This window comes from Monodon monoceros, unplaced genomic scaffold, assembly GCF_005190385.1.
Source record: "Monodon monoceros isolate NGI ecotype Baffin Bay Population unplaced genomic scaffold, NGI_Narwhal_1 Super_Scaffold_7, whole genome shotgun sequence".
Taxonomy (NCBI): Eukaryota; Metazoa; Chordata; class Mammalia; order Artiodactyla; family Monodontidae; genus Monodon; species Monodon monoceros.
The window spans coordinates 45,550,719-45,574,729 of NW_021703784.1; the positions used below are offsets into that span (position 1 = coordinate 45,550,719).

General features: G+C 38.1%; 2 protein-coding genes across 15 annotated transcripts in view; both read left to right on the top strand.

Moving 5' to 3' along the window:
- The window catches only part of SYTL2 (synaptotagmin like 2), a 104,716-nt gene that overhangs the window by 64,451 nt on the left and 16,254 nt on the right, over window positions 1–24,011 (top strand). For 6 of the 14 annotated variants that reach the window (XR_003791374.1, XR_003791375.1, XR_003791376.1 and 3 more), the window contains 8 exons: window positions 776–1,579; window positions 4,792–7,233; window positions 11,488–11,589; window positions 13,548–13,601; window positions 14,850–14,897; window positions 18,344–18,438; window positions 21,318–21,437; window positions 22,740–22,909. Coding sequence is in view for 11 of the 14 variants with exons in the window: in XM_029207321.1 (XP_029063154.1) it covers window positions 776–1,579; window positions 4,792–7,233; window positions 11,488–11,589; window positions 13,548–13,601; window positions 14,850–14,897; window positions 18,344–18,438; window positions 21,318–21,437; window positions 22,740–22,909 (3,835 nt within the window). In the remaining 3 variants the exon portion in view is untranslated. Of the gene's footprint in view, window positions 1–775; window positions 1,580–4,791; window positions 7,234–11,487; window positions 11,590–11,624; window positions 11,643–13,547; window positions 13,602–14,849; window positions 14,898–18,343; window positions 18,439–21,317; window positions 21,438–22,739; window positions 22,910–23,174; window positions 24,009–24,011 lie in introns of those variants that run through there. The other 8 variants (XM_029207325.1, XM_029207326.1, XM_029207320.1 and 5 more) reach the window with 8 other exon arrangements.
- Window positions 7,284–8,619, top strand: LOC114886618. Its single transcript, XM_029207331.1, has one exon. It carries the CDS (start codon window positions 7,634–7,636, stop codon window positions 8,303–8,305), a length of 672 nt encoding a protein of 223 aa, XP_029063164.1. The 5' UTR covers window positions 7,284–7,633; the 3' UTR covers window positions 8,306–8,619.

Here is a 24,011-nt window from a genome sequence, read left to right on the forward strand (position 1 = left end):
AAAATGGAGAGTTTGCCTCAAGATAAAAGACCACTTGACAATGTTACAGTCCTCTAATCTGTAGTTATCAGCCCAGTCTTCCAGGAGCATTTGATCAGATTTGTTGCTTAACTGATTGAAGTCTGCCTCTTATGGAATTTTACCATTCTCACCATTAAGAAGAAACATTAGACAATTTAATCTCTTCAAAAGCAACTGTAAGAAGATTCCACAAGCATCAAAGATTGGACAAGGGGTAGAAAATTAACAAACAGTAGAGTTAGGAGTTTCAATTAGCCTGTTTTAATATTAGTGCAGTTTTCCTCTCCATTGGGTACACTTTAGATAGCATAAAATACTTTACAGAAAAGAAGTCACTGGAACATTACCTGTTTTTTTTAACTTTTTAACAAAATTAATTTTTGTTTTAGGTATTGAGATTTTAAAAAATTGAGCTCCCTTTTCTGGTTTCCATACGTGAATTTTTTAAAGTGACTTCTGTGTTTTTTCTTTACCCTCCTTGAGGAATTTTTAAAGTTTCTTTTTTTAAAAAAATTTTTATTGAGTATAAAATACCACAAACTATGTATTATGTAAAGCACAGCAATCTTAAATTTAATGAAGTTCATGCATGAATTTTTTAAGGCTTTTTAATTAGGTCTGTATTTATGCTTCATGCTTCATTGTCTTTAATACTTAGTGTTTTTGCTAAATGTAGATTAAGTTTATGATAGGTGTTTCAAATTACAGAGTTATTCTGCATTTGGTATATCATCTAATATGTTTTACTTTTCAGATGAATTGTCAGAGTCCAAAGAAGAGTCATCTATCCTGGATATTTCAAGCCAAAAGTTAGAGAAAACAAAGCAGACTTTTCCAGGCCCTGAGAATGGGTCCCAAATCAAGGCTCCAATCCCCAATGCCAGGAAAATGATCTATAAATCGCATGACTTAAAGCAAGATGATAACCAGTCTTTTCCTAGACAAAGGACAGACTCCCTGAACACAAGAGGGGCTCCAAGAGGGATCCTGAAACGCAATTCCAGTTCCAGTAGCACAGACTCAGAAACTGTTCGTTTTCCTCAGAACGTTGAACCCAAAAGCAAAATTGTGTCACCTGGCCTAACCATCCATGAGAGAATTTCTGAGAAGGAGCATTCTTTAGAAGATGACTCCTCCTCAAACTCACTGGAGCCATTAAAGCACGTGAGATTCTCTGCAGTGAAGGATGAACTCCCACAGAGTCTGGGGCTAGTCCATGGCCGGGAAGTAGGAGAATTTAGTGTTTTAGAATCTGACAGGTTGAAGAATGGAACAGAAGATGCAGGGGACATAGATGAGTTTTGCAATGATCCTAAGCCTTCCCAATACAGAAAGCCTTCGCTTTTTCAGCCATCAGCCTCAAGCCCAAGTACATCAAAAAATGAAACACATCAGCCAACGACTTCTGGTTCCTTTCCAATTAATGAGCACCATTCTCCCAAAGAAGTTTTAACTACAAGAGCACAGTCCACTGAGAATTCACACACCATCAATGAACACAAAGCTAACTCATCAGAATTGTCAAGGCTCGAATCAAAATTGTCCAGAAGCCCTGCTGGTAAGAGATTCGTCACTACCAGGCTCTAAAAACTGAGCCAGTGGGCTTGGAATGGCCAGGCCAGCCAGCCAGCCTGGTAGAAACCCATTTTGCTTTCTAGGTATTCCCGCTAAAATTCAAGCAGATGCCACCGGGGAATGTTTATGCCTCTTAATGGGTTTGCATGTTTTCCTCAATCGCCAATAACTAAAAGAACCAGGATAGCACACTTTCCGGCACATTATGCTTAATCCAAAAAAAAAAAAAAAAATCATATCAATAATTTAACTAAACAAATTATAGCACTTTGAGTTAAATCAAGGTGTATATACAGAGTGAGAAATAAACATATGCTAATACCTTTGTACAGAGTAAATATATTATTACTCACCTAATGCAAATTTATCAATTACCATTTAACCAAACTTCGGTTTCTCTTTTAATTTCAGGAGAACCGTCACTTTCTTAGCCTCAAAGGATGGGAAACTAGACTTTAAATTCTGACTATGAAAAAGCCTCATACTTTGGCCTGCCCAGGGCCTCCATGCATTTGTTCTTAGACTTTAAATGCTCTGGAGGAACTTTCTCCTTCAGCTGGTGTGAGCTGAGAGGCAATGAGAGTACTGCTTTTTCCTGCTAACTGGCTGACTAGTCCTCTCTTGAAGATCTTAGAACTCTCAGGGGATGCCTCAAACTGCTTTCCTATGCCTACATGATTACTTCACAATTCTTATGTTTTAAAACAGAAGCAATGGGAAAAATCATTTTGTGTACTCTCTCCCATCTTCACTAAGTCCTAATCTAACTCTATGATAATTTTTATAGTCAGGAAAATTTACAGTAGCAACAGTCAAGTTTCTAACTCATTTACTCTCCTCCTCCCTTATTAGTCGATACTAAGTTGACCCTGAGTCACTTTTGCTCAGCCGTACACTTTCATACTTATTCAATTCAATCCACTTCTTAAAGGACAAAGCATTTCCATCACCCCTCTCCCTGGGTATTTTAAATCATTTGAACAGAAGAGAATATTTTTTTAAAAAAAATTAAAAATTAGCTTCTTCAAGATATAAAGGAACTCATTTTAAGGAAACTACTAAAGTTTGAATAAACACTAGCAAATAATTGGGTGATGCTTACTTAAATGTTTATCCAAAAGATGAAAAATATTTCTTTGGTAATATTTTCCTTTGTTATAATCCATAGGAAAAAAATGGTAAACCTTTCCTGATTTTCAAAGTGCACCTGCTTTCCCACAGACTACCTTTATAATTTTGTATTAACTATTTATTTTTGCTTTCTGATTTTTAAATCTCAATCTCAGCTCACCGTGAAGTCTGGGGAGAAGCCGTCATCAGCTAAACCCATTTTGGTTGACAGACAGGCCTTCTGGTCTCAGAGCTTATATACAAAGTTCTGCTTACTCATTAATGCCCTGCTTTTCCCCCCTGCTTACCACAGAAATACATACAAGTAAATAATGGAGCATAAGAAGAAAACCAGGACCAAAAAAGAATGGTAAACTCTAATTGTGTGAATTATAAGGGTTTGACTTTAGCTCTGAGCTTTAGGACAGTCATTATCACACTCATTATATTATACTGGAAGAAAACAAAAGAATTCCTCAAAGGAAACAAAACATTATCTGGCATCAAATTTTTAAACTCTTCTTATTTTTAAGTAATATACTTTCATTTGAAAAGTGTAAAAACATTTGAAAAGAAGAAATGCATACAGAATAAAACAATTATCACCTGTGATATCACCCAGCACTAACTATCACTAATGTTTAATTGTAGGACCTTCCAATAATTTTCAGGCATGGATATAATTTAAATTATGTTTATACTGTCCAGACTGCTTTTTTTTTCACTAACTGTAGTACAAGCATTTTTTTCATTATTAGTCTTCTGTTAAACAGACTAACAAAGAATTCTTAAAGATTTCTCAAAGGAACTTTATCATTACTGACATATATTTAATAGTATAATGTGTAGTTATGAAAGGAAACCAATATCCACTATGTGCCAATTATTGTATAAGCCTTTGTTGTTTTAGCATTTAGCCAGAGTTGATGATTAAAATCAAAGAGATAATTTTATTAACTGACATCTCTGGTACATTTCAGATGTAGCTAATGTCATAAAAAGTCAGCTCACGTAATTTTCAAGAACATGTATTGTGTAGCTTAGCATTTATAAGGAAGAGCAAGAAATGCTGAAACACCTTTAGTCTTAACTAAAGGGAAAGAATGCCTGAGTTCCCTCATCTACATGTGCCATGTGCCCTGTGAATAAAGCTCAGAAAGGTCTCTCCCTACTTTTTCTTTTTTCTTTTTTTTTTTTTAACATCTTTATTGGAGTATAATTTCTCCCTACTTTCTTGGTAGACTAGAAAGAATTTAAGTGTCCTTCCCTAGCCTCCTAGCCATTGGTTGGCAAACATCAGGGAACAGGTAGAAATCCCATTCTCCATCAGTCCTCATTTTACTTTGTCTCACAGAGACTACCTCCAGCTTACAGACTGTAGAAGGGAAATAGGGGATCATGGAGGAGCCTCTTGAGACCATGGTCCTCAAACTGAAGTATGCAAAACAATCACTGGGATAGCTGGTAGGAAAGATTCCTGGGCCCCATCTTCAGAGATTCTGGTTCAGTATACCAGGAGTAAGGCCCTCGGATGCAAATATCCTTCTTGTGCCATTCTGATGTTTTGGAGGGAGCTCCTTGTTTAATCTTCCTTGAACGTTGTTTTTCTAACTTCTGAAATCTCCTAAGTCTGTGTTTCTCGAACTTGAGTATAAGCCCTCTCTAGGGTTTATGAGTGGGCCAGTAGATAGGTGGTGTCATAAAATCAACATGATGTATCTTCCTGGAGTGTCTATTTTATGCAAAGCTTTGAGAAAAATTAATGTTTAAAATGTAACATGGGTCAGAATACAAAATCTACTTGATCTTTTAGAATAAAACAGACACTTGAAAGAAATTCCCCAATTCGGCTTACATCCCATACTTCCAGGGGCCTATGTTTACCTTCCTTTACTGTTATAGGGCATCTTTGGTAGAATATCTTAATTAGGATGGTTTACATTATAACTCCAGATAAATGCTGATATAAACAGCTAATGGTGTAGAAAATGTAAATACAAAGTGCCTTTTTAAAAGATAATGTGAGTGATTGAATAATAATTCTTTAAGCATTCTCTTATTTAGAAAAGCATTTCTATGTTGCAGATGAACTGTCTCACGTTGAGCCTGAGTCATCTCAGGTGCCACATCTCAGTTCTAGAGACCATCAGCAAGGTAAGCCCCCTCTTCTCAAGTCCCTAAAAGCTAAGACGTCCTCATGCTCTGGTCCACATGCCACTGAGATAAGGAAGACAACCGATGATTCCATATCTAAAGTCCTAGACTGGTTTAACCGAAGTTCTCATTCAGATGACAAGAAATCATCTCTCGAATATTCCCAAGAAATAGAGCCCAAAGAAAAAACAGACTCAAAGTCACGGATTGCTGTTGCCTTGGTGACAGGTGATACCAGTCAAAAAGAAAATGGCTCAAAGGCTCTGTTATCCACCAAAGTTGAATTGACACCTGTGGGATCTGATTCAACATTCCAGGTAGAGGAAAATATGCCTTTTGGAAATGGCAAAAATGTGAATATCAAACCCAAATCTATTAATTTGTCCCCACAAGGCAAGGAAAGTCCAGGCATACTGCAACCATTCGAAATCTCCAGTCCAAATCAAGAGAGTAAAACTGTGGACTATAGCCAAGGTTCAAAAAACGTAGGAGAAGGAATTGGGGTACTTCCTCCAACCAATAACTACTCCTACAGTGTTTGCAAAGGATCTCATGCAGAAGATCAAGTTCCATGCAACACTAAGGATGTTGACAGTTTAGGTGAAGAAGAGCCCAAGCTTTGTGTTTATGAAAAAAATAGAAGAAAGTCAGAAGTGAATTTTGACTCTTCAACAGTTTTCGAGCAATGGAGTTTGAAAGACAACGTGAAGGCAGAGAGAGAGAGCAAAGGAAGAGATAGCTACATCCTAAAAGCTTCTTCAGAATCAGAGACTATTGAGTCACCCCCTGAGGCTACCAACAATAAATCTCCTTGGAAGGAGCCTAAGGTCCAACTACAAGAAGCAGGTGAGGTTCCCCAAAACCAAGTGCAAAGAGAGAAATACAAAAGAGTGAGTGACAGAATATCCTTTTGGGAAGGTGAGAAAGCTACTGCTAACTTAACTCATAAAGAACCGACATCTTCATTTTGTCAGGAACGACTTTCTGCTAAAGCATATCAGCCTGTGAGGTCCATGGACAGTTTATCTACAGGCTGTAGTAAATATAATAATCAAGTCACTGCCAAACAAGTGGTCCTAGATAAGGATGGTCAAGCAGCCCATCTCTGCCATTTTTATTCCTCAAATAAATCTAAAGAGACCAGGCCCCAAATATCAGGTCCATCCAAAAATGATCCTTCAGCTGGCCAACCAGGTAAAGTGTCTCTGTTTCAGAGTAAGACAACTGAGCCTATAAGAAGATTACCAGTGACAGACAGTTTGCATTATGAAAAGGACATTACTCTTCCACCACTGCAACTTCCTTCAAATGTTGGGAGCGAAATACATACCTCTTTGGAGAAAGACAGATCTCTAATTGGTGAATGGAATCCCAACTTTAAAGTTATATCCCTAAAAGAAAGAATGGATGAACCCAATACAGAACAGGTCTATAATCACTCTCAATTTGAGAATTTGAGAAAGTTTTGGGACTTAGGAGCCAATCCAAACAGTCAAGATAATATTGAGAAGAATACTACCACAAGCCAAAAAAATTCTGTGCCTTTTAATAGCCAGAAACGCGAAGAATTCAGTGACATTAAATCATCAGGAAAAAATACCCATGAAAGAGAGACGCTTCTAAGCCAGAAAAAAGTTCCGGAAAGAGAGGAAATAGAGAAATTAAATTCAAAGGGCACACTCCAGGTGTTACCAAATGAAAGCACATTTCCATTGAGACCACCCAGAAAGTCCACTCATCAGTTGCCAGGATATGAGTCATCAAAGGAAAACATGGGAAAAAATACAGAAGGGTTTGTTACTCCAGTGTTCAAGGAAGACAAGGATTACTCTGACCGAGAGATTCAAGAGATTCAAGAATCCCTTGTGAAAACAAGTGTTTTCTCTAAAGACTACAGAGACGCGTTTAATGACAGCTTACAGAAGCTGCTTTCAGAAGCCTCATCACCAGTCATCCAGCCCTCTGGTGGAAAAGTTCATAAAAAACAAGGGCTTGAACCAGGTATTTCTGAAAATAGGACATGGCCTCGAAAGACAGATTTTGCTGATACCGAGGAAGAAGCCAAAAGACCTAAGGAGATCATTAATGAGCATATAGACAAACCAGTAGCTCCTCCAAAGGTCAATTCGAACACTTTGACTGCTAGTCTAGACAGACTCCTGAAGGAAGCAACTGGACCTCCACCCTCTCCCTCGCAAACCAAATGTGAACCGGCAACCACTAGGGTCGACTCTGAGTCTGAAGAGAGTAGAGTTTATGAAAAAGGGATAGAATGGAGTCAGAACACATCAGCCTATCAGAGAGAGATACTAGCTTCTTTTCCAGAGGCAGAAACTTTGGGAAATTCAGCTCTCTCCCAGAAAGCTCAAAGCGGTGAGTGCCAGCTAAACACGGAGAACTTGTTTCAGATGGCTGCGGAAGGTTCTAACCCATTGGATCAACCTTCCTATCACCACAGAAAGGGTTCTTTTGGGGATGTGGCCAACACTCCCCAAGGTATGCCTTCTTCTAAGGATGCTCATCTTGTTCCTCAGAATAAGGCACTACCTTCTCAAAGGGAATTTCTGAGACTGTAGAAAAAGTTCTTCTTCTACCCAAACCTGCACTGAATGATGTAAAGGCTGTATTACAAAAGCTACTTAGAGAAGCTTTGTTGACTTATCCAGTTGGGAGGGAAGTAGTTTCTGGAGAAGTAAAAGCAGAATTTCCTGAAGGCGTGCAGGTAGAAGGTAGCCCCTCAAATTCTCTGGGAGTTATCCCATCACAGACTACAATGGACAGCATAGTTCCAGACAGAAAGGATTTGTATTCCTTCAGTGTAGTTCCTGATAAAACTCATAAAGTTGGATCTTATTTAGCTGCCCAAATGCCTCCATCAGAACAAACCCTTAGCTCATCTGCTTCTACTGTTGCTCAGGATGGCAAAGAGTTATCTCAGGAAGTGACAGAAACTGTGAGGGAAACAATTATTCAACCTAAATCAGAGCTCCTTGAATTCAGTGCTGTCTTAGAAAAACTACTGAAGGAAACAATTGAAACCCCGTGCTCAAAATATGACAGTGATACAGGGACTCTTTATTCATCAAAGTTAATAGGTAGTACTGAGGTGCCCAGGCAGGCTGCTTCTGAATTCCATCCTAAGGAAATAAAAGAAACAGCAGAAAAGTCTGAGGCTCCATCAATTACTGGGAGTGCTTTTGAGATTGGCTTTGAGAAACTCCTTAAAGAATCATCTAACGGTCCTTCTTATCAGCTCCAGGCGTCAGTGAAGGAAGAAACTCCTGAGAAGGAGCCTTCACAGTCAAAGCAGGCCAGGTTCTTGGGGAAAGTGCCCTCTTTTTACTGGACAGCCTCAAAGGCCTCGGAAATGAAACTTAAGAGTAATGTTTTCAAATCTCAGGTCAGGCAATGTGATAAAGTGTTGGGAAGAGACAAAGCTGACTGATTTACCAATAGATCTCTGTGGTTTTGAAAGTGGGGTTGAGATCCCTGGAACCTCACAACTTTCTGTGGACCATGAAATAGGGACCACTGAAACTATAAAACCCCCAGAAGACAGGAATTGTGAAAGTGAGGTTGCAGTAGTTTGAGAAGGGGCTTTTCAGGAGCTTGGTTTCAAAGAGGCTCCTGAAGCAATGAACGTGCCCAGAAATAGGCAACCCATTCCTCTCCTGACAGACAAAGAAAACTCTACAAAAATAAGTAAAGTTGAATTGATTCTGGCATCACCATATAAGAGACAAGAGAAAAAGGAAGAAAAAGAAGGTTTCTCTGACTCTGATATTTCAGATGGAAACATCAGTTCTAAGGCAGAAAGCTGCAGAAATACCTCCAGTGAGCATTTTGAGGTTTTTAACTGATTGGTTAATGAGTTGATTTATGTAATGCTGACATAAAGGATGGTGTAGTTTTTAGAATTGGGATTAATTTGACAATCCCAAATAGTACTAAATTCTTCCTTGTACTTCAGTTCTCCCTAGATTTTCTTAATAAAAAACTACATTTCCTTTTATCTTCTTTAATCAGATGAGTTACATAGAGATAGCTTTACCCATCAGGCAGTGTTTCAGAATCTGACTTTATTCTCACTGATCAGTGATAGAATTTTTAGGTTTCAAAAATATTTTTTAAAGAACTTTTGGGGTTTAGAGAGTACCTCTAAAACATCCAAGTGTGCTTTTCTCTTGGAGCTAATTAGAATTTCCTAATTGGCAGTCCATACAGGAGTCTCTAGTAAGATTTGTGGCAAGAAACTCCCATACTGGTCACACATTTCCCTTTTAAGGACAGTAGTTTACCACATTAGTGGCTAAGTACCAGGAACAAAGTGCAAGGCTGGAAGTTTCCCTGAGATACCTTGGGCTGTGGTGTTTCTGTTGCCACTCTCTCCCTCTTGTTTGCGATTATCTGCAGGATCCTCCCCTTCTAGGGTGTGCCTCAGTCTGATGACCTCACCTGATTCCACCTATAAGGGCATTGCCTGGCCTGCTGCATTTCTTTGGCTCCAGCCTTAGCTAAGTGGATGGAGATCTTAATCAATTACCATATTCACCTAAGTGGACTTGGGCTTCTGGTTTCTGCCAGGCTATAAAAGATAGGGCTTGTCTCAGTTTGCTATTCTGAGCAACCTGGCTATTTTGGGAGAGAAACCCAGGAACAAATAGGGATTAGAAGTTAGCTGATTAGAATGATGAAACGATAAAGGATGCTCTCTGGCTGGAACATTTTAACCAAAATTGCACAACGACTAATGTTGATCACCTTCCTTAGTAGAAAATTAATAGAATTTGTCATTTTCTGGCTCCCTTCAGTCTCAATGAGAACAAATGAGCTTTACTGAGTGGCTGATTTGTGAGGTTTGGGCTCCTTTGCAAGTAGCTGTAGGGCCTATTATTGAAAACTGACCAAAGAATCCACCTTTAATCCTAAGTAATCAAGCTGAAGCCCCTTTAACATTTATAACTGGTGAGAAAAGGAAAATGAAATACCAGTCTCTCAAACCAGACATATGCAAGAGTGTTAAGGCAACATCTTAAACTTGTTGAAGTAGACTTTTACTAAGCTACCCCATGAGTTACTAGGCCAAATTGACCTATAGGAGGTGAAGGGCTTGTAAATTTGCACTTACTTTACAGACTATTGCTTAATGTATATGGCTGTGTTAAAGTATACCAGCATAACTGATTGAACAGCAAAAAAGCCTATCTAAAAAAGAAATAATCAATATAAATAACCACCCAGACAGACAGAGCCCAGAGAAGATATTTTAAAATTATAAGCCAAGTAGGAGGTATAAAATAGTACATAGTTTTGTATCTTCTAACCTAAATTATTATTTTTTAAATAAATGGGTGGGGGTGGAGTGAGAGTAGGGAAGAACCTGACAACAAGGCACCATAATTTTGATGAGCAGCCTAACATGTTTGACTTGTGGCTGAGCTCTTAACCAACCAATACCTCAGTATGTTCCTTTAAAAAGGGGGAGGGAATGCTGGGAGATCGTGCACATGATTAGTACACTAAAGCATATTAAAGTCACTGAGAAGGTCTGCAGTAAGAAACCATTTAAGTTTGAACACAGAGCGTCCCAAATCTAATTCATCTTAGGATCCATTTACTGGAGAATGCCTATTAACATTGGGCAGAACTGGGATGCATTTCAGGAAAGTATTGTCTAGAGAAGTAGTTCCCAAATTCATCGACTCATTAATGGAATCATTCGTTGATTTAGCAAACATTTTCGAAGTGCCTGTTGCCAGCCACTGTTCTAGTCACTGAGACTACAACAGTGATGAATGAGAGTACTCAGACCAGGGCTTATCCATGATGGAGTTTCCACTGTCAAAATGGAACAATTAAGGACTATCTAGAGAAAAACTTTTATAAAATTAGATGTATTTAAAGAACTGTTCTTATTCTCCGGTTATGCGCTTTTTCTTCCTTTTTTTTTCCCTTGTGGTCCTAAAATGCCTTTCCTTTTATAAAATAAAGGCATTAGTAGATAATAGAGACCTCCCCCCCCCACACACACACAAATGCCTTAGTAAAATAAAAAGTTGACTACCTCATGTCATTACCCAACATTTTGTTGGAAATTTCACCAGTTCATGAAACCCAAAAAGCCTACATTTGTTGATCTGGAGAATTCACCCATCTGTGTACCCAATTATACACAGATGTTAAAACATCTGAATCCTGCCTTCTATGGTTTTCAGCTAATTATTTTAATGCTCGTAAAACCATTTTGTGGCTGTCTTCAAAAGCTAGAAGTGAAGGGGAAAGATTCAAAGTCTGGCACAGAACAAGTCATGTGCCTAAAATAGAGGTGTAAAAGACTAAGAGAGCACGTTTCTATTAATGTGGGAATCTTGTTAATCTTGTTTCTGTATCATTTATGCTTACAAATATTTCTTGACCAGGAAAGTTAGTTAAAGAATATACTAATATTCTTTAGTGGAGAAATTTTATTTTCTTCTGTTGGAGTGCTTCATAGCGTGAATAAAAGTATCGAGGCTTACGGCATAATGCCTCCTTTCAACCTACCATTTCAGTGTCCGTTGATTATTAAGAGTTTGGTTGTTTTCTTTTTTCTTTTGTGCAGTATTCATCGGTTTTGTCTTGCAACAGGTTCAGGAGAAGAACCCAGTCCTGTTTTGAAAACTTTGGAAAGGAGTGCTGCTAGGAAAATGCCTTCCAAAAGTCTAGAAGATGTTGCATCAGATTCATCAAGTGAGAATAAAGTTTGCCCCACTGTTCATGCCCCCATCTCAGCTTAAAAATGCGTATGTGCTCTTCTGTGGCCTCACTGCATGCTGTTGTGCACTGAAAACCCTAAAGGGGGGTTAACAGATGAGAATAACTTTTCCCAAGTGAGCTGAACAGGCTCAGCCTAAAGTGGCTGGAACTTTGCTTTTAAAATAACGCGTGAGGTTTGGTTACTAGAATACTAGGTTTCCTTGAAGAATCCCAGTTTGAGTGTTTATTCAAGTACAGTGAGTTTTAAAAGACTGTGGTAGCTAGTGGTTCTCGTGGTAATAGCTAACATTGATTGAACACTGTGTGCCAGGACTTGGCTAAGTGTTTTACATGCATTTTCCCGTTTAACTGGCATAGGCAACCCTGTGAGGGACAGATTGTTACTCCCATTTTACAGATGAGGAAAGTGAAGTTCACAGAGGTAAAGTAGTTTGCTTCCTATCATACAGCAGAGCTGGGACTCAAAATCAACAGGCTATTAACAAGAGCATTTATGAAGAGACCGTGTTACATATGACAGTGTTGGATGGCTGATGAATTTTTGCATGATATAGAGATGAATTAGTCCCTGGCTTCAAGGACTTCGCTTCTTCTTTTATCCCTTTTCATGCATTTCTTTTGGATAGTGGAATTATAAGCCCAAAGGCTATCTGACATGCAACACTTCAGGCACACTATTCCCCACTGGCTGCTGCTTTAACTGGTGAAGGATTTCTAGAGTACTAACATACAGCATAATGTATATAGGGCCTTAGAGATTGTGACTTCTTGGGAGTTTGTTCTTAATATTTTTAAGCTAAAATGCACCCCTCGGATTACAGATGGTCATGCGAAAATTTACTGAGTGCAAGTTAACCACTGCCAAACTCATATGATTAAAATTGACCATTGTCATGTTTAGAATATTTTTACGCATCTGCAATTGAGACTGAAAACTCAGATTTTAAAAAACTATGCCACTAAACAATTCTTAAAATTCAGAGATTTTCAGGGCTCTGGGGGCAATAGAGTCCCAGTTTGGAATGCAGTCCTCACCCTACCAAAGATCTTGGAATCTCAGGGTTGGAAGGGACCTTGAAGGTCACCCATTCCAAACTCCCCCCAGTGCAGGAATTCCCTCTAAAGCCCCCTTAACAGGTGGCCAACCCCCCACATCCGCCTGAATGCTTCCAGAGAAGGCGAGTCCAGTCCTTTGTTGGACAGCCCTGATTGTTCTTCCTGATGTTAGTGATGGGCCCTGAGGGGAAAAAAAAAACCCCCAAAACTCAGCAACAATTGTCCAATTTGGCAGACCTCTTGCCTAAGAAGCATGTGGCTATTTCCATGGTGCAGCTTTAAAGTACTCAGGAATGCATAGAGTTAAAATAAAAAACACCATCAGCTGACGGGTATTCCTGCATGCTCCTTTCCAAATACCGATACCCACTCTCACACGAGCCTGCCAAGATTCCACTTAGCAGCTGGTCCCCAGTTACATCTCTTCAGTTGACTTCCCAAGCAAGGCTCCCAGAGGCATACACAAATGATGATGCACGCACAGAAATATTTGTTAATGACCGTGGGTTTGAGAAGGTGTTAGTCATGGCTAGCATCTTACCCTTTCCAGAAGAATAAAGAGGCTGTTGCAGCCCTGTGCTTTCTCCTGCTGCCAGCCGATTGCTTGCTCTGAGCTAACCCTCTAACCCTTGGGAGTCCGTGTGCAGCAGTGTGCTGATGTAAGCTGCATCGGGGCTGAAATGGGAGCTCCCGCTATGGCACTGGCTCAACTAGCTAATCTAAAGAGAAAGTATTTTGGGGAAGACATCTTGGTTGCACCCCTCACCGCATCTTGACTAATTGCTTCCAACTCCGGGGGCTTCCAGGGACAATCTCACTGTTCTTTCTCGGCAAGGGTCAGTCGTTTTAACCATTTGTTAATTTCTCCTGCACAGATCAAGCAAAAGTAGATAATCTGCCAGAAGAATTAGTGCGTAGTGCTGAAGATGGTAAATATCTTTATGTATTTGCATGTCTGTCTGTGTATTAGGTTCTGGGATGGTTTGGGCAGTCACCGGGATGCAGCTGTTAGAGAAATAGAAGAACGTCATTTGCTGCTATGTGATGAATTGTGCCTAAGTTATTATAAAATGGTTCTGACTTGGTGCATTTAATACTGCTTGTATTCTTAAGGTTTCTGCTGGTGATACTGTTGTGAGGATCTCATCAGAGACCCTTGGGAAGCGAGGGTTTCTAAAAATAGGAAATTGTATTTCTATGGGTATGAACAGATTTTTGCTACTCTGACTTGCAAAACTCCTTGTGAAGGCAGGGAGAGTGGAGTGGGTTCCTGGGTTAAGTTATTCCTATATTTGATTCTCAAGTCTCAGCATTTAGATCTCTCTAGGTATAACTGGTAAAGATTTAAGGTCAAAGGAAAGGGTCCCAGAACAAGAGTGGGGATCCTGCCTCTGCTCAAGTAAATAACTAAGTATAGACCAAGGGTGAAATTAATTGATTCTTAATTTTTAGGAGCCAGAAGGTCTTGCAGCTTGTCAATGGATCAGGTGTTACTTGGTTCAGTTATAAAATGAATAGGGTAATAGTGGTGGGAGGGATGGAAATGAGTCTGATTTTTATGGTTCAGCATTTATGCAAACATAAATATAATTTATACTTGTATGCTAGAATTTTGTTTTCTAAGTTGCCTGCACTATAATGATAAAAATGTATATTAACTGAGCTTTCTCATGTAAAATGCAGCAACAGAGCTCTTCAAAGGTCATTCCTTACTTTTATGTAATCATTTTGTCTTTCTCATTTTATGTTTACAACCTCCTCACTGAAGTAGGTGGGGCAGTGATTTTTATCTGCATTTTACAGATGAGAAAAGCTCAGAGAAATTAGGTGATCTGTCTAAGCTCTTGTAGCTAGTCAGTCAGTGGGAGGGTGGGGACGGGCATCTCAGCTTCACCACTCCTAGTACAGTGCTCGTTCCATTTTCCATGCTGTGGCTTATTGAGTGAGAGGAAAGACACTGCACATCTCCTGTGCTGGATGTTGGATATTTACTTGAACAGGAGACCTCAAAGAGGCTAATGAAGAATTGCACTGGGGAATGGAGGAAAGCAAGCTGAAAAACTGTCAGATGTATTCTGCAGTCTTAGTAGTGAAACTGACATTTGAGCTTTATTTTCGTGTCTCTTTCATCTTTCTGTTAAAATGGTATTTATTCTCAATGTTGCTCTTCTGAGTAGATCAAAAAGCAGATCAGGAACCAGATACAAATGAATGCATTCCAGGAAGTGAGTAGCAGGATCTTTCTCACAAATGACTGAATGTTGCCGCTCTACATGGTGTTAAATGTGCTGAAATAACTAACCTCATTAATGTAGCATTTATTATTATACTAAACTCTTGCAGCTTACAAAACTATTTCATTCTGACAAGGGTTTTATTAAAAATATTTTACTACTATCTGTGTTGAAAGATTAATTCATGATTCCACTGAGGGATAGTTATATATATTTAGAATTTTTATGTATACATATGTATATGTATTATACATACACACGTTATTGCTCAGTACTGTTATACTTTATTGCCAGTCTCTCTGCTTTTTGAATCTTTACTTAAAATGAAGTTGGCACCTTCTAATATCACTTGGCTTTTATGTTGCAGTATGGTCTGGAGTACTGGATCTCTTATGGCCTTTACGCAAGGCTATAGACATGAAGCAATTTATAATGTATCTGGACCTAAGAAAGAACTGTACTTTGACGATTAGTATGTAGTATGGTTATATATGCCTCTCTACATTATCTATAGGAGCAAATTTTATAATGCACAGGGTTTAAGCTCTGAGGTTCAAAACTAAACTCTAGTATAGTTCAATATAAAGCAAGTGAACATCTGAATCTCAAGTCGTAAATGTATGTGACAACATAGTTGGATCTAGGGGGTATTATGCTAAGTGAAATAAGTCAGAGAAAGACAAATACCATATGATCTCACTTATATGTGGAATCTAAAAATACAAAACAAAACGCAAACTCAAAGATATAGAGAACAAACGGATGGTTGCTGGGGGGCATGGTGGGTGGGAAAAGGTTAAGTTTATTTTATAACTTAACCTTAAAAGGTTAAGTTATAAAATAAAAAAGCTGTGGGGATGTAATATACAGCATAAGGAATATGGCCAATAATATTGTGATAACTTTGTATAGGGACAGATGGTTGCTAGACTTATGGTGATCATTTTATATGCAAATGTAAAGTTATTAATTAGTACACAACATAATATTGTATGTCAACTATATTTCAATTTAAAAAAAGAAAGAAATGTATGTACACTTGTGGTAGCTAATATGCATCAACTAATTAATATCCACCATGAAGAAAAGATAATGATTATTTACCATTTTCTGTTCAATCTTAAGACTGCTGTTCTTAACTGTGACTATTGTCTTGAGTACAAATAGTGCATTAAAAAGGTGTTTGTGGAGGCTAGCAAAGCATGCAGATATGCATGTGTGTCTTCTTGACGTCCCTGTTTGAGGTGGTTTCATAATCCTAGGCACTGGAGGGTTGAAGATAATGATACACACACCTGCCCTCAGGAGTCCACATAATTTTTAATAAGTTTCCCAACAGTCTTTGAAGTGCTGATGGTTCTTAAAGAGAAGAGCAGCCAAAGGAAGGAGCCATTAGGTAGAGAAATGCTGATGCTTGAAAGCTGTGACATCTCATCTGAAATCTGAAACTTTGCTCATGAGGTTCTCCTGCCAGAGATGAAGGAACTGAGCTTTGGCACATGACCTGACAAATTCTCAAGAACCACCTAGGAAAGAAGGCAATCCAGGCTTCAGCCCTTGGCGTGTGTTCTCTGTCCGGCTGCTGCAGAGGAAACAAGACTTCTGTCCCTCAGGGGTGTTGGGTAAAGAGGCTTTTCCAGTTGCTTCTGAACTGGCAACTGAATACTTAAGTTTGGGCATCCTAGTTTATCTTTCTGTGTTTTGTTCAACATTTAACTTGAGGAGTGAAAACAAAACATAGGCATAGACAATGTATGCCTGTATGTCTGTGTCTTCATATGTGACCTCCTAATTAGCTTAGTTATTGGTCAAGGGAAATAGGCTAATCGTGTGCTAAATTCTGGGTAAATTAATTTCTCTTTTTTGTGATATTTTCCAAGATGACTCTTAATGTCTGGGCTGGGGTTATTCCTTTTCTCTAGTAAAGAGTGTATTCTTACCACAAGACAAAATGAAAAGCGTGATCAAAACACAAATAACTAAAGCCCAATAAGTGTAAAACTGACTACATTTGAGTAACAGATACATACTTTTGAAAATAATAGGGAGTAGTGTTATGATAAAAAAAGTTTTACACACTCATTGGGCTACATTGTGCCCTTGCGGGATCTACTTTTATACTGCTTCAGTATAAGTCACCTGAATACACACACACATGTGTTATTGTTTAATGGGAAGTAATTAAAGTAGGTCTCATCTTGTGAGACACCATAAATGTATTTTGATGCATTTGTGAGCCTAAAGCTAGGTGAGAACTATTGTGTGAATGAGCAAATATTTAATATGTGTAGTTCAAGTTTCTGTCTTCCTTCATTAGATTTCTTTTAACTAAAGATGAATTTAGCTAATGCTCAGGACTAAATTTGGGCCTTTTGAGTTATATGTAGAAATACAATTTGATTTTTATTTATCTGTTTTCCTGGTATCTCTTTCAATGAGAAAGTCAAGTCAGTATATTTATATCACATTGAAAAGATAATTTAAAGATTTCCTATCAGATAATGTTTATTTGTTTAGCAAATATTTACATAAGGCCTAATATGTGCCAGACACTGTTCTAAGTGCCTTGAAAAATATTAAGCCATTCAATATAGAAGCTCTGATTCACCATAAGAAAAGCTTAGACATTGTCATTCTTAGGCAAAGAAGAAGAAAGTTTTCTAACTAGAGTTACACAAACGAGGAAGCGAATTCATCATCTTATTGTGACTTCCACACACATACCTACTGTATCAGAAAGAAACCATATGCTACATTTTCATAGTAAATTCTTAGAGTATCTTAAATTGAACCATTCAGACTTGCCTTGGGATATCTCTATTGAAAACTCTCTGAATTGAAAGGTATCTAAATAATTTCTATTTTCAAAAAATAATTCGTTTTGAAATTGTAGTCTTTCACGACTTTCTGAGGGCGAAACACTCTTACAGGTAATCCCAGCAATCACTAAAGAAACCAACCTCCTTTTAGACACTCAATAGCCAGAAAACTTTTATGATTGAGTTGTGTACAAAGATCCTTGCTATCTGATGAAATAGTTTTTCAGCCTGCAGCATGTTAAAAATGTAATATATCTCAAGGAGATGAACCAATAAAGTACAGATCTTGCGGTTCAAAGCTCTAATGTGAAAAAATATCAGCTAAAACCAATTCACATTGGTTGTAGGTTTCAGTATAATTCAAATCCAGTCCTGCAGTCCAGTAAACCTAGTGGTTTTTAAATTTTTGTTTTCTGTTTGGTTCAACTCCTTGCTAGTTCTCTCTCTATAACTGCATGTTGCTTACCTCATGGTCCTGTGCATGTGAACTACTATTCCTTTAACCAATTTACAAAAACATCTCTGTTCATAGACGAAAGAAAAGTGTGTTTTCAACTTATGCCTTATGTTTGTCTGACAACTGTGAGGATAATTTTGAATGGAAATGCTACTGTTTAGTTTCCACAGTGCCTTCACGACCTGATAATCAGTTTTCCCACCCTGACAAACTCAAAAGGATGAGCAAGTCTGTTCCAGCATTTCTCCAAGATGAGGCAAGTTTGTCTTTTGTACCTTCCGAAAAATGGAACCAAATAGGTGGATTTGCTATGCCAAGGTTGGTGTGTCTGTATTCAGCCATAGCAGAGACCGAAGAGGTCAGCAGGACTGACCTTTGCCTCTCATGTCAATAGAGGTAGTGTTGTTAGTCCTGGAACAAGGCAAGGCACATCTCATTTGACTCATACAGTAACTCTTATTGGTGGTGAAGTCAAAGTGCATAGATTTGGGAATGTGACTTTTGTTTCAAAGTGGGTACAAAATAAGAAATCCAGCAGAAAAATGTTGGCATGAGCTCCTCTGTAGTTTAGAGTACAGTTGATTTGTGAAAGCTAAGTCTAGGTGGCATGACTAGCTTGAAAGCATATGTTAAAATAGTAAAGTAACAATGACATAGCAAACTTTAAGGATATCAACTGGGGGTAAGCACTTTACGTACATTATCTCATTTAATCCTCCATTAACCCTGGGAGGTGGGCACCATCATTATCCCCAGATATTACAGATGAGAAAACTGAGAGTAAGAGAGGTAAGGTAACCTCACTCAGCTAGAAAGGGGTTAAACCAGCACTGGATCCCAGATCCGACCCCCATGCTATTAACTACTATACCTACTGTCTCAAGTAAGAACATGACTATTACCTATTATTCATTTGGTACCTAGTAAGTACCAGGCACTTGATATTCGCTCTGATGTCTAGCTCTCACAAACAGAGTGTGGTAGGTACAAATTTCTCCATTTTATAAAAGAAGAAAGAGCCTCACAGAGGTTAAATAACTTTCCCCAAATCCAACAGCTACTAAAAAGTAGATCTAGGATTTGAACTCAGGTCCTGTGACTTAACTAAGATTCCATGTTCTTGCCACCAGCTAGTTAGGAGCCTGAGCTTTGAGGTTAGGCACTCCCAGTTCTGGCCATGCTACTAATTTGTTACGTGATTATGGACAATTTCCTTAGCTTCCCTGAGTGCTTTCCTAGTACCTACCTCATTAGATTGTGAGGGGTCAGTGAGATAGTGCAGGGAAAACACATAGCACAGTGCTGTCACAGAGTACCTTAATGTTAGCTGTTCCCGTTTGCAGTTTTGGTCTGATTTTTAATAGCGAAATAAAAGCTTCATCCTTAAGTGTTCTCTTAATAGATGGAGTGTAAGGAAAGCTCTGGACAATATATAAATTACATCCCTCCTCCCCCACCGCCTGGGCACCGTTCTATCTACTCTTGAGCCTTAGATGAACTATATCTGCAAGTATTCAGCCCTTGCATTTGCTTAAGAGCCCACATTACAGTTCCTTTGGAAAGAATCACTCATTCTTTGAAACTAACTCATTAGCTGGAAGCCAGCATAGGCACCTCATGGAGTTCCTATGGTTTTATACCTTTGTAGATATGCTTTGGTCTTTGTTGGTCATATGAATGAACCATCTAATAATTTGAGAGGCCAATGATACCTGATTGGCCTGATTTTTTATTTTTCTCCTCCCTTCAGTTTTAACCTGCTGCCTCACTTGCTCCACACAAAAGACAGTCCAAATCGTTTGAGTTTGTACATCAGAGATACCAAATTAAGCTGCATCATTTTACCTTTCAAAGTACCTGGGGTTGGACTGAATGTTAAAGGAAGTGGGATGAAATCAGACATTGCTTCTTTGTCTACTGTCCCTTTGAGGCTTAGTGTCAGTCACATTTGTTGAGTACCAACTTTATGAAAATCAGTGTTCCAGGTCATCAAGACAAGGTCCTATCCTTCCAATAATCACTAATGATCTGATGTACCAGGTAGAATGTATTACGGCTATGATAGGGGGAAATGGTCTGTAAGCATGTGGGAAGGGAGTATGATAATAGAGACATGAAAAATGTATGGATTTTTTTTCACCCTTGAGGAAGGATTCTTTTCTCATCCATATAAATCATAATTTTTTAACCCTTTTCTTAATCTGCGTTAGGATTGGCATCTGTTACATTGACATGTAATTGCATGGGCCCTGGAATATGTTGGCATGAACTAATCACTCCTCCATAAAGGTGTTTCCCTAACCCCAGGAGCCACTGAACTGCTCCATAAACTCTCTAACCCCAAAAGGAACTCATTCTGAAGCATAAATTCTTAAAGCTACCATCTAATAAACTATAGATCTAAATATAATAAAATTTATTACTGTCACTTTTCTTTCTTGACCCAGGTAAATATTTCCTGGGACATATTTAAAATAAGTATCTTGTTGCTATTTTTTTTAATTTGTTAAAATCTAATGTGGGCAGAATGTACAAATCAGTATACTTCCCTATAGCAACACAAAAGATAAGCACAATAGCACTATAGAAATACCTAAGAGGTGGTTTAAAATTATATATACACACATATATACATATGTATAAAAAACTTGAAACACAGATCAGATTAGCATTTGTTTCCCCTAGTTTAATAGTGTCTCAAGTAAAACGAGACACTATTGATTTTTAGGGAAGTTAAAGCCTATGTTAACGAGAGGAATGAGACATGACATTTTATGATTTGATAGTAAATGTTAGACCATTTATTGTCTAGGTAAAGTTAATTTCTCATATGTATCAACAAAGTTTTCCAAGCAATATAAATGTATAATATTAAGAGAATGCACCTTGGGGCCACCTTGTAGGTGAAACAAATCGCTTTGTTATTTCAGTACCTAACCACTGCTCTCCTCCTACGATGAGGTCCAAGGCAGACCACCCACCCCGTCTTGAATACCATTCCTTGGCAGTTAGCACTTTGACCTTGGAAAATGTCATAGATCAGTGGGATACCAAGATATTATCTTTATCTAAACAGATTTTGATCTTGACTCATTCTGAATTTAAATTTTGTATGTATTGTATGATGTTTTGTAGAATGATGACAGAGAAACAGATACAACATCAGAAGGCAGTTACCAGCTCAGCAGACACAAGAAGAGCCTGAGCTCTTTAACCAATCTTAGCAGCTCCTCTGGCATGACGTCCTTGTCTTCTGTATGTAAACAAAGGCTTCATGTTAATATCCCTCTGCTTCTGCGAACCTTGCTCCACCGTGCTCCTGCTACTGTAAAAGGGCCTTTTGTTGTATTTCTCAGATTCCAGGGGCATGAGAGCTTTTTCTCTAACCCACAGTTGGCTTCTGGCTAGCCAAATCTTCCTTTTTCTCTGTTTTAATCACAAGAGAATTCATATCCAAAATAAATAAATATGGCTTTTTGGATGTAAGTACTTAAAAAATAAACCTAAATTACCAACAAAATGAACCACTAAATTTTTCTGTGCAACAAATGGGGTAACTACCACAAAGTATGCTTATATCTGATATGCTTTTATATACTGTGTGCAGGTATAGAATTGTACGTGTCTTTTAGCAAGACTTTTATTGTGATGAATGAAAGTACTGATTCACATAAAAGAATAGGAGAGGCGATTCTTTGCCCCATAGAGGGATTCAGAATGGAGTTTTCAAAAGAAAGCTCCCTAAGTGTAGTTGCTCAGATTTGATTTAGAGAATTTGACTTTACACAGAACTTTCATAAAGTGAGGTAGTTTTGTGTGTGCATGTAAGATGTGTGTAGAAATATATACGTAAATATGTCCGCAGACACTTATCCAAATATCTCTGATATATATACACATGCACATATCTCACCAGGTATGCTAAACAAATGATAGATCTGTGCTTAAATTCTTACTAGCCTTGCTTTGTAAAAAAATCTATTTAAATTGAATTTCTGCTGATGACAATCAAATATATGGCCTTGGGAAGGCTTTAAACTTCCTTCATCAATCATCCATTTTCTGCCCTTCCTGACCTCTAAAAGTGTATGGCTCAGTAAGCATTTTCTTAGGTTCAGCGGATGGGTAACATAGTAAAATTCCTTTTTAGTGCCTTGGAAATTTGATAGAGCAATGTGTCACTGTGATTTGTGTGCCTGAGGTTTCTCACATCCTCTTTCTTTAACACTTTAAACTCTAAGCATGCCTAAAAATGGAACTCTGAATGCCCCCTACCATAAAATCACCCTGCTTTGAAATGAGTCAGCATCTAAAAAACTTTGCATTTCACTTTTCATCTATGTCTCTTAGAGGCAATTTTTGTTAAACACTAGTCATCATGTCATGTATATCATGTCAAGTTGTCTGTGTTGGTATGCTTTTTTGATGCCATATTAAATTAACTGCTTTTATGTGCAAACTAGAGAAATAATGGCAAGCAAAGATTATATCCATGATCCTTGTGTTGGGTTCAAGAATGAGACAGAGACAAACACTGCGTGTTTCCGACGCTTTCAGGTGAGCGGCAGTGTGATGAGTGTTTATAGTGGAGACTTTGGCAATCTGGAAGTGAAGGGAAATATTCAGTTTGCAATCGACTATGTGGACTCACTGAAGGAGTTGCATGTGTTTGTGGCCCAGTGTAAAGACTTAGCAGCAGCAGATATTAAAAAACAGCGTTCGGACCCGTAAGTACATTTTGGAGTCACTATTTTCTCTTAGTTACTCTTAATCTTATAGAAATTGGGAAGGAAAGAAAGTAATTGAAGGGAGGGTATGTGTGTGACTGTATTAAAAGGAACGTTTGGGAAAAAAAGTTGGGGGGAAATGCTGTTTACTTTATAGATTCATATGCCAAACCTACTAAATTATAAAAATATCAGAGAAGCACAAAACGTTTCAAGTTGGAAGGGACCTTTGAGGTCATTTTGTCCTGATTCCTTCTTTTTACAGATAAGGAAACAAGGGACAGAGAAGATAAGCGACTGTTTACATAAATTCAGCAGCAAAATGAGGAATGATGGATTGAGCCCCAGTCTCTCTCCACACACTTTCAAACTTTCTCTAAGATTAGGGACACGTGGGACGTACTTTATAATGCTCTGCGGTGCAGAAATAGTTAAGATTCTAGAATAAGGTAGTTTCCATATTTAAATTATATTCTATAGAACTTTAGGGGGAATTACCAACTCATCTTTGAAATCACAGGTTTAACTGCATTTCAGTTTAGTTACAAAGTTGAATGGTATTCCCTACTTATCCCTATGCAGAAGTCTGATTCTTAATTATTTTGCTAGCATAAGCCCAATCCTAAAAGGAACTGGGCTTAATAGCCTTTTTGTTGTTTTTTTTCTTTTTCTTCTTTTTTTTTTTAACATTCATATGGCTTGATTAGGTATGTACCAGATTATTTTTTTTCAAAAGACAGTCACAAAAACTTTTTAAATTCTGCAAGCATCAAAGCCTTTTCTTAATAGGAAACTAGCCAATAGAATTAAGCATCTCGTTAGAGGTCTGTCGTCTTCCCCCTGCCCCACATTAGTTAAGGTCAAAGGAAGAAAGGAATTCAGGAAATTTCCCTTAAAAATCTTCAAAACAATATAAAATTATCAATTCCACTGAAATCACTTTAAAAGCTTAAGCGTAAAGGTGTTGGTGAGAGCATTTATTACATACTGCTTTTCCTAGTGTCATGAAATAATTATTTCTATCAATTTCCAGTGCATTTTTTAAAATTGAGGTTAGACACATCACTTTTATTTTCTCTGACCTTCTTGTCTGTTCAATTCT

Excerpts from the sequence above, each read along its gene's own strand:
- LOC114886618 (XM_029207331.1), top strand. The coding sequence starts at position 7,634 with ATGGACAGCATAGTTCCAGACAGAAAGGATTTGTATTCCTTCAGTGTA.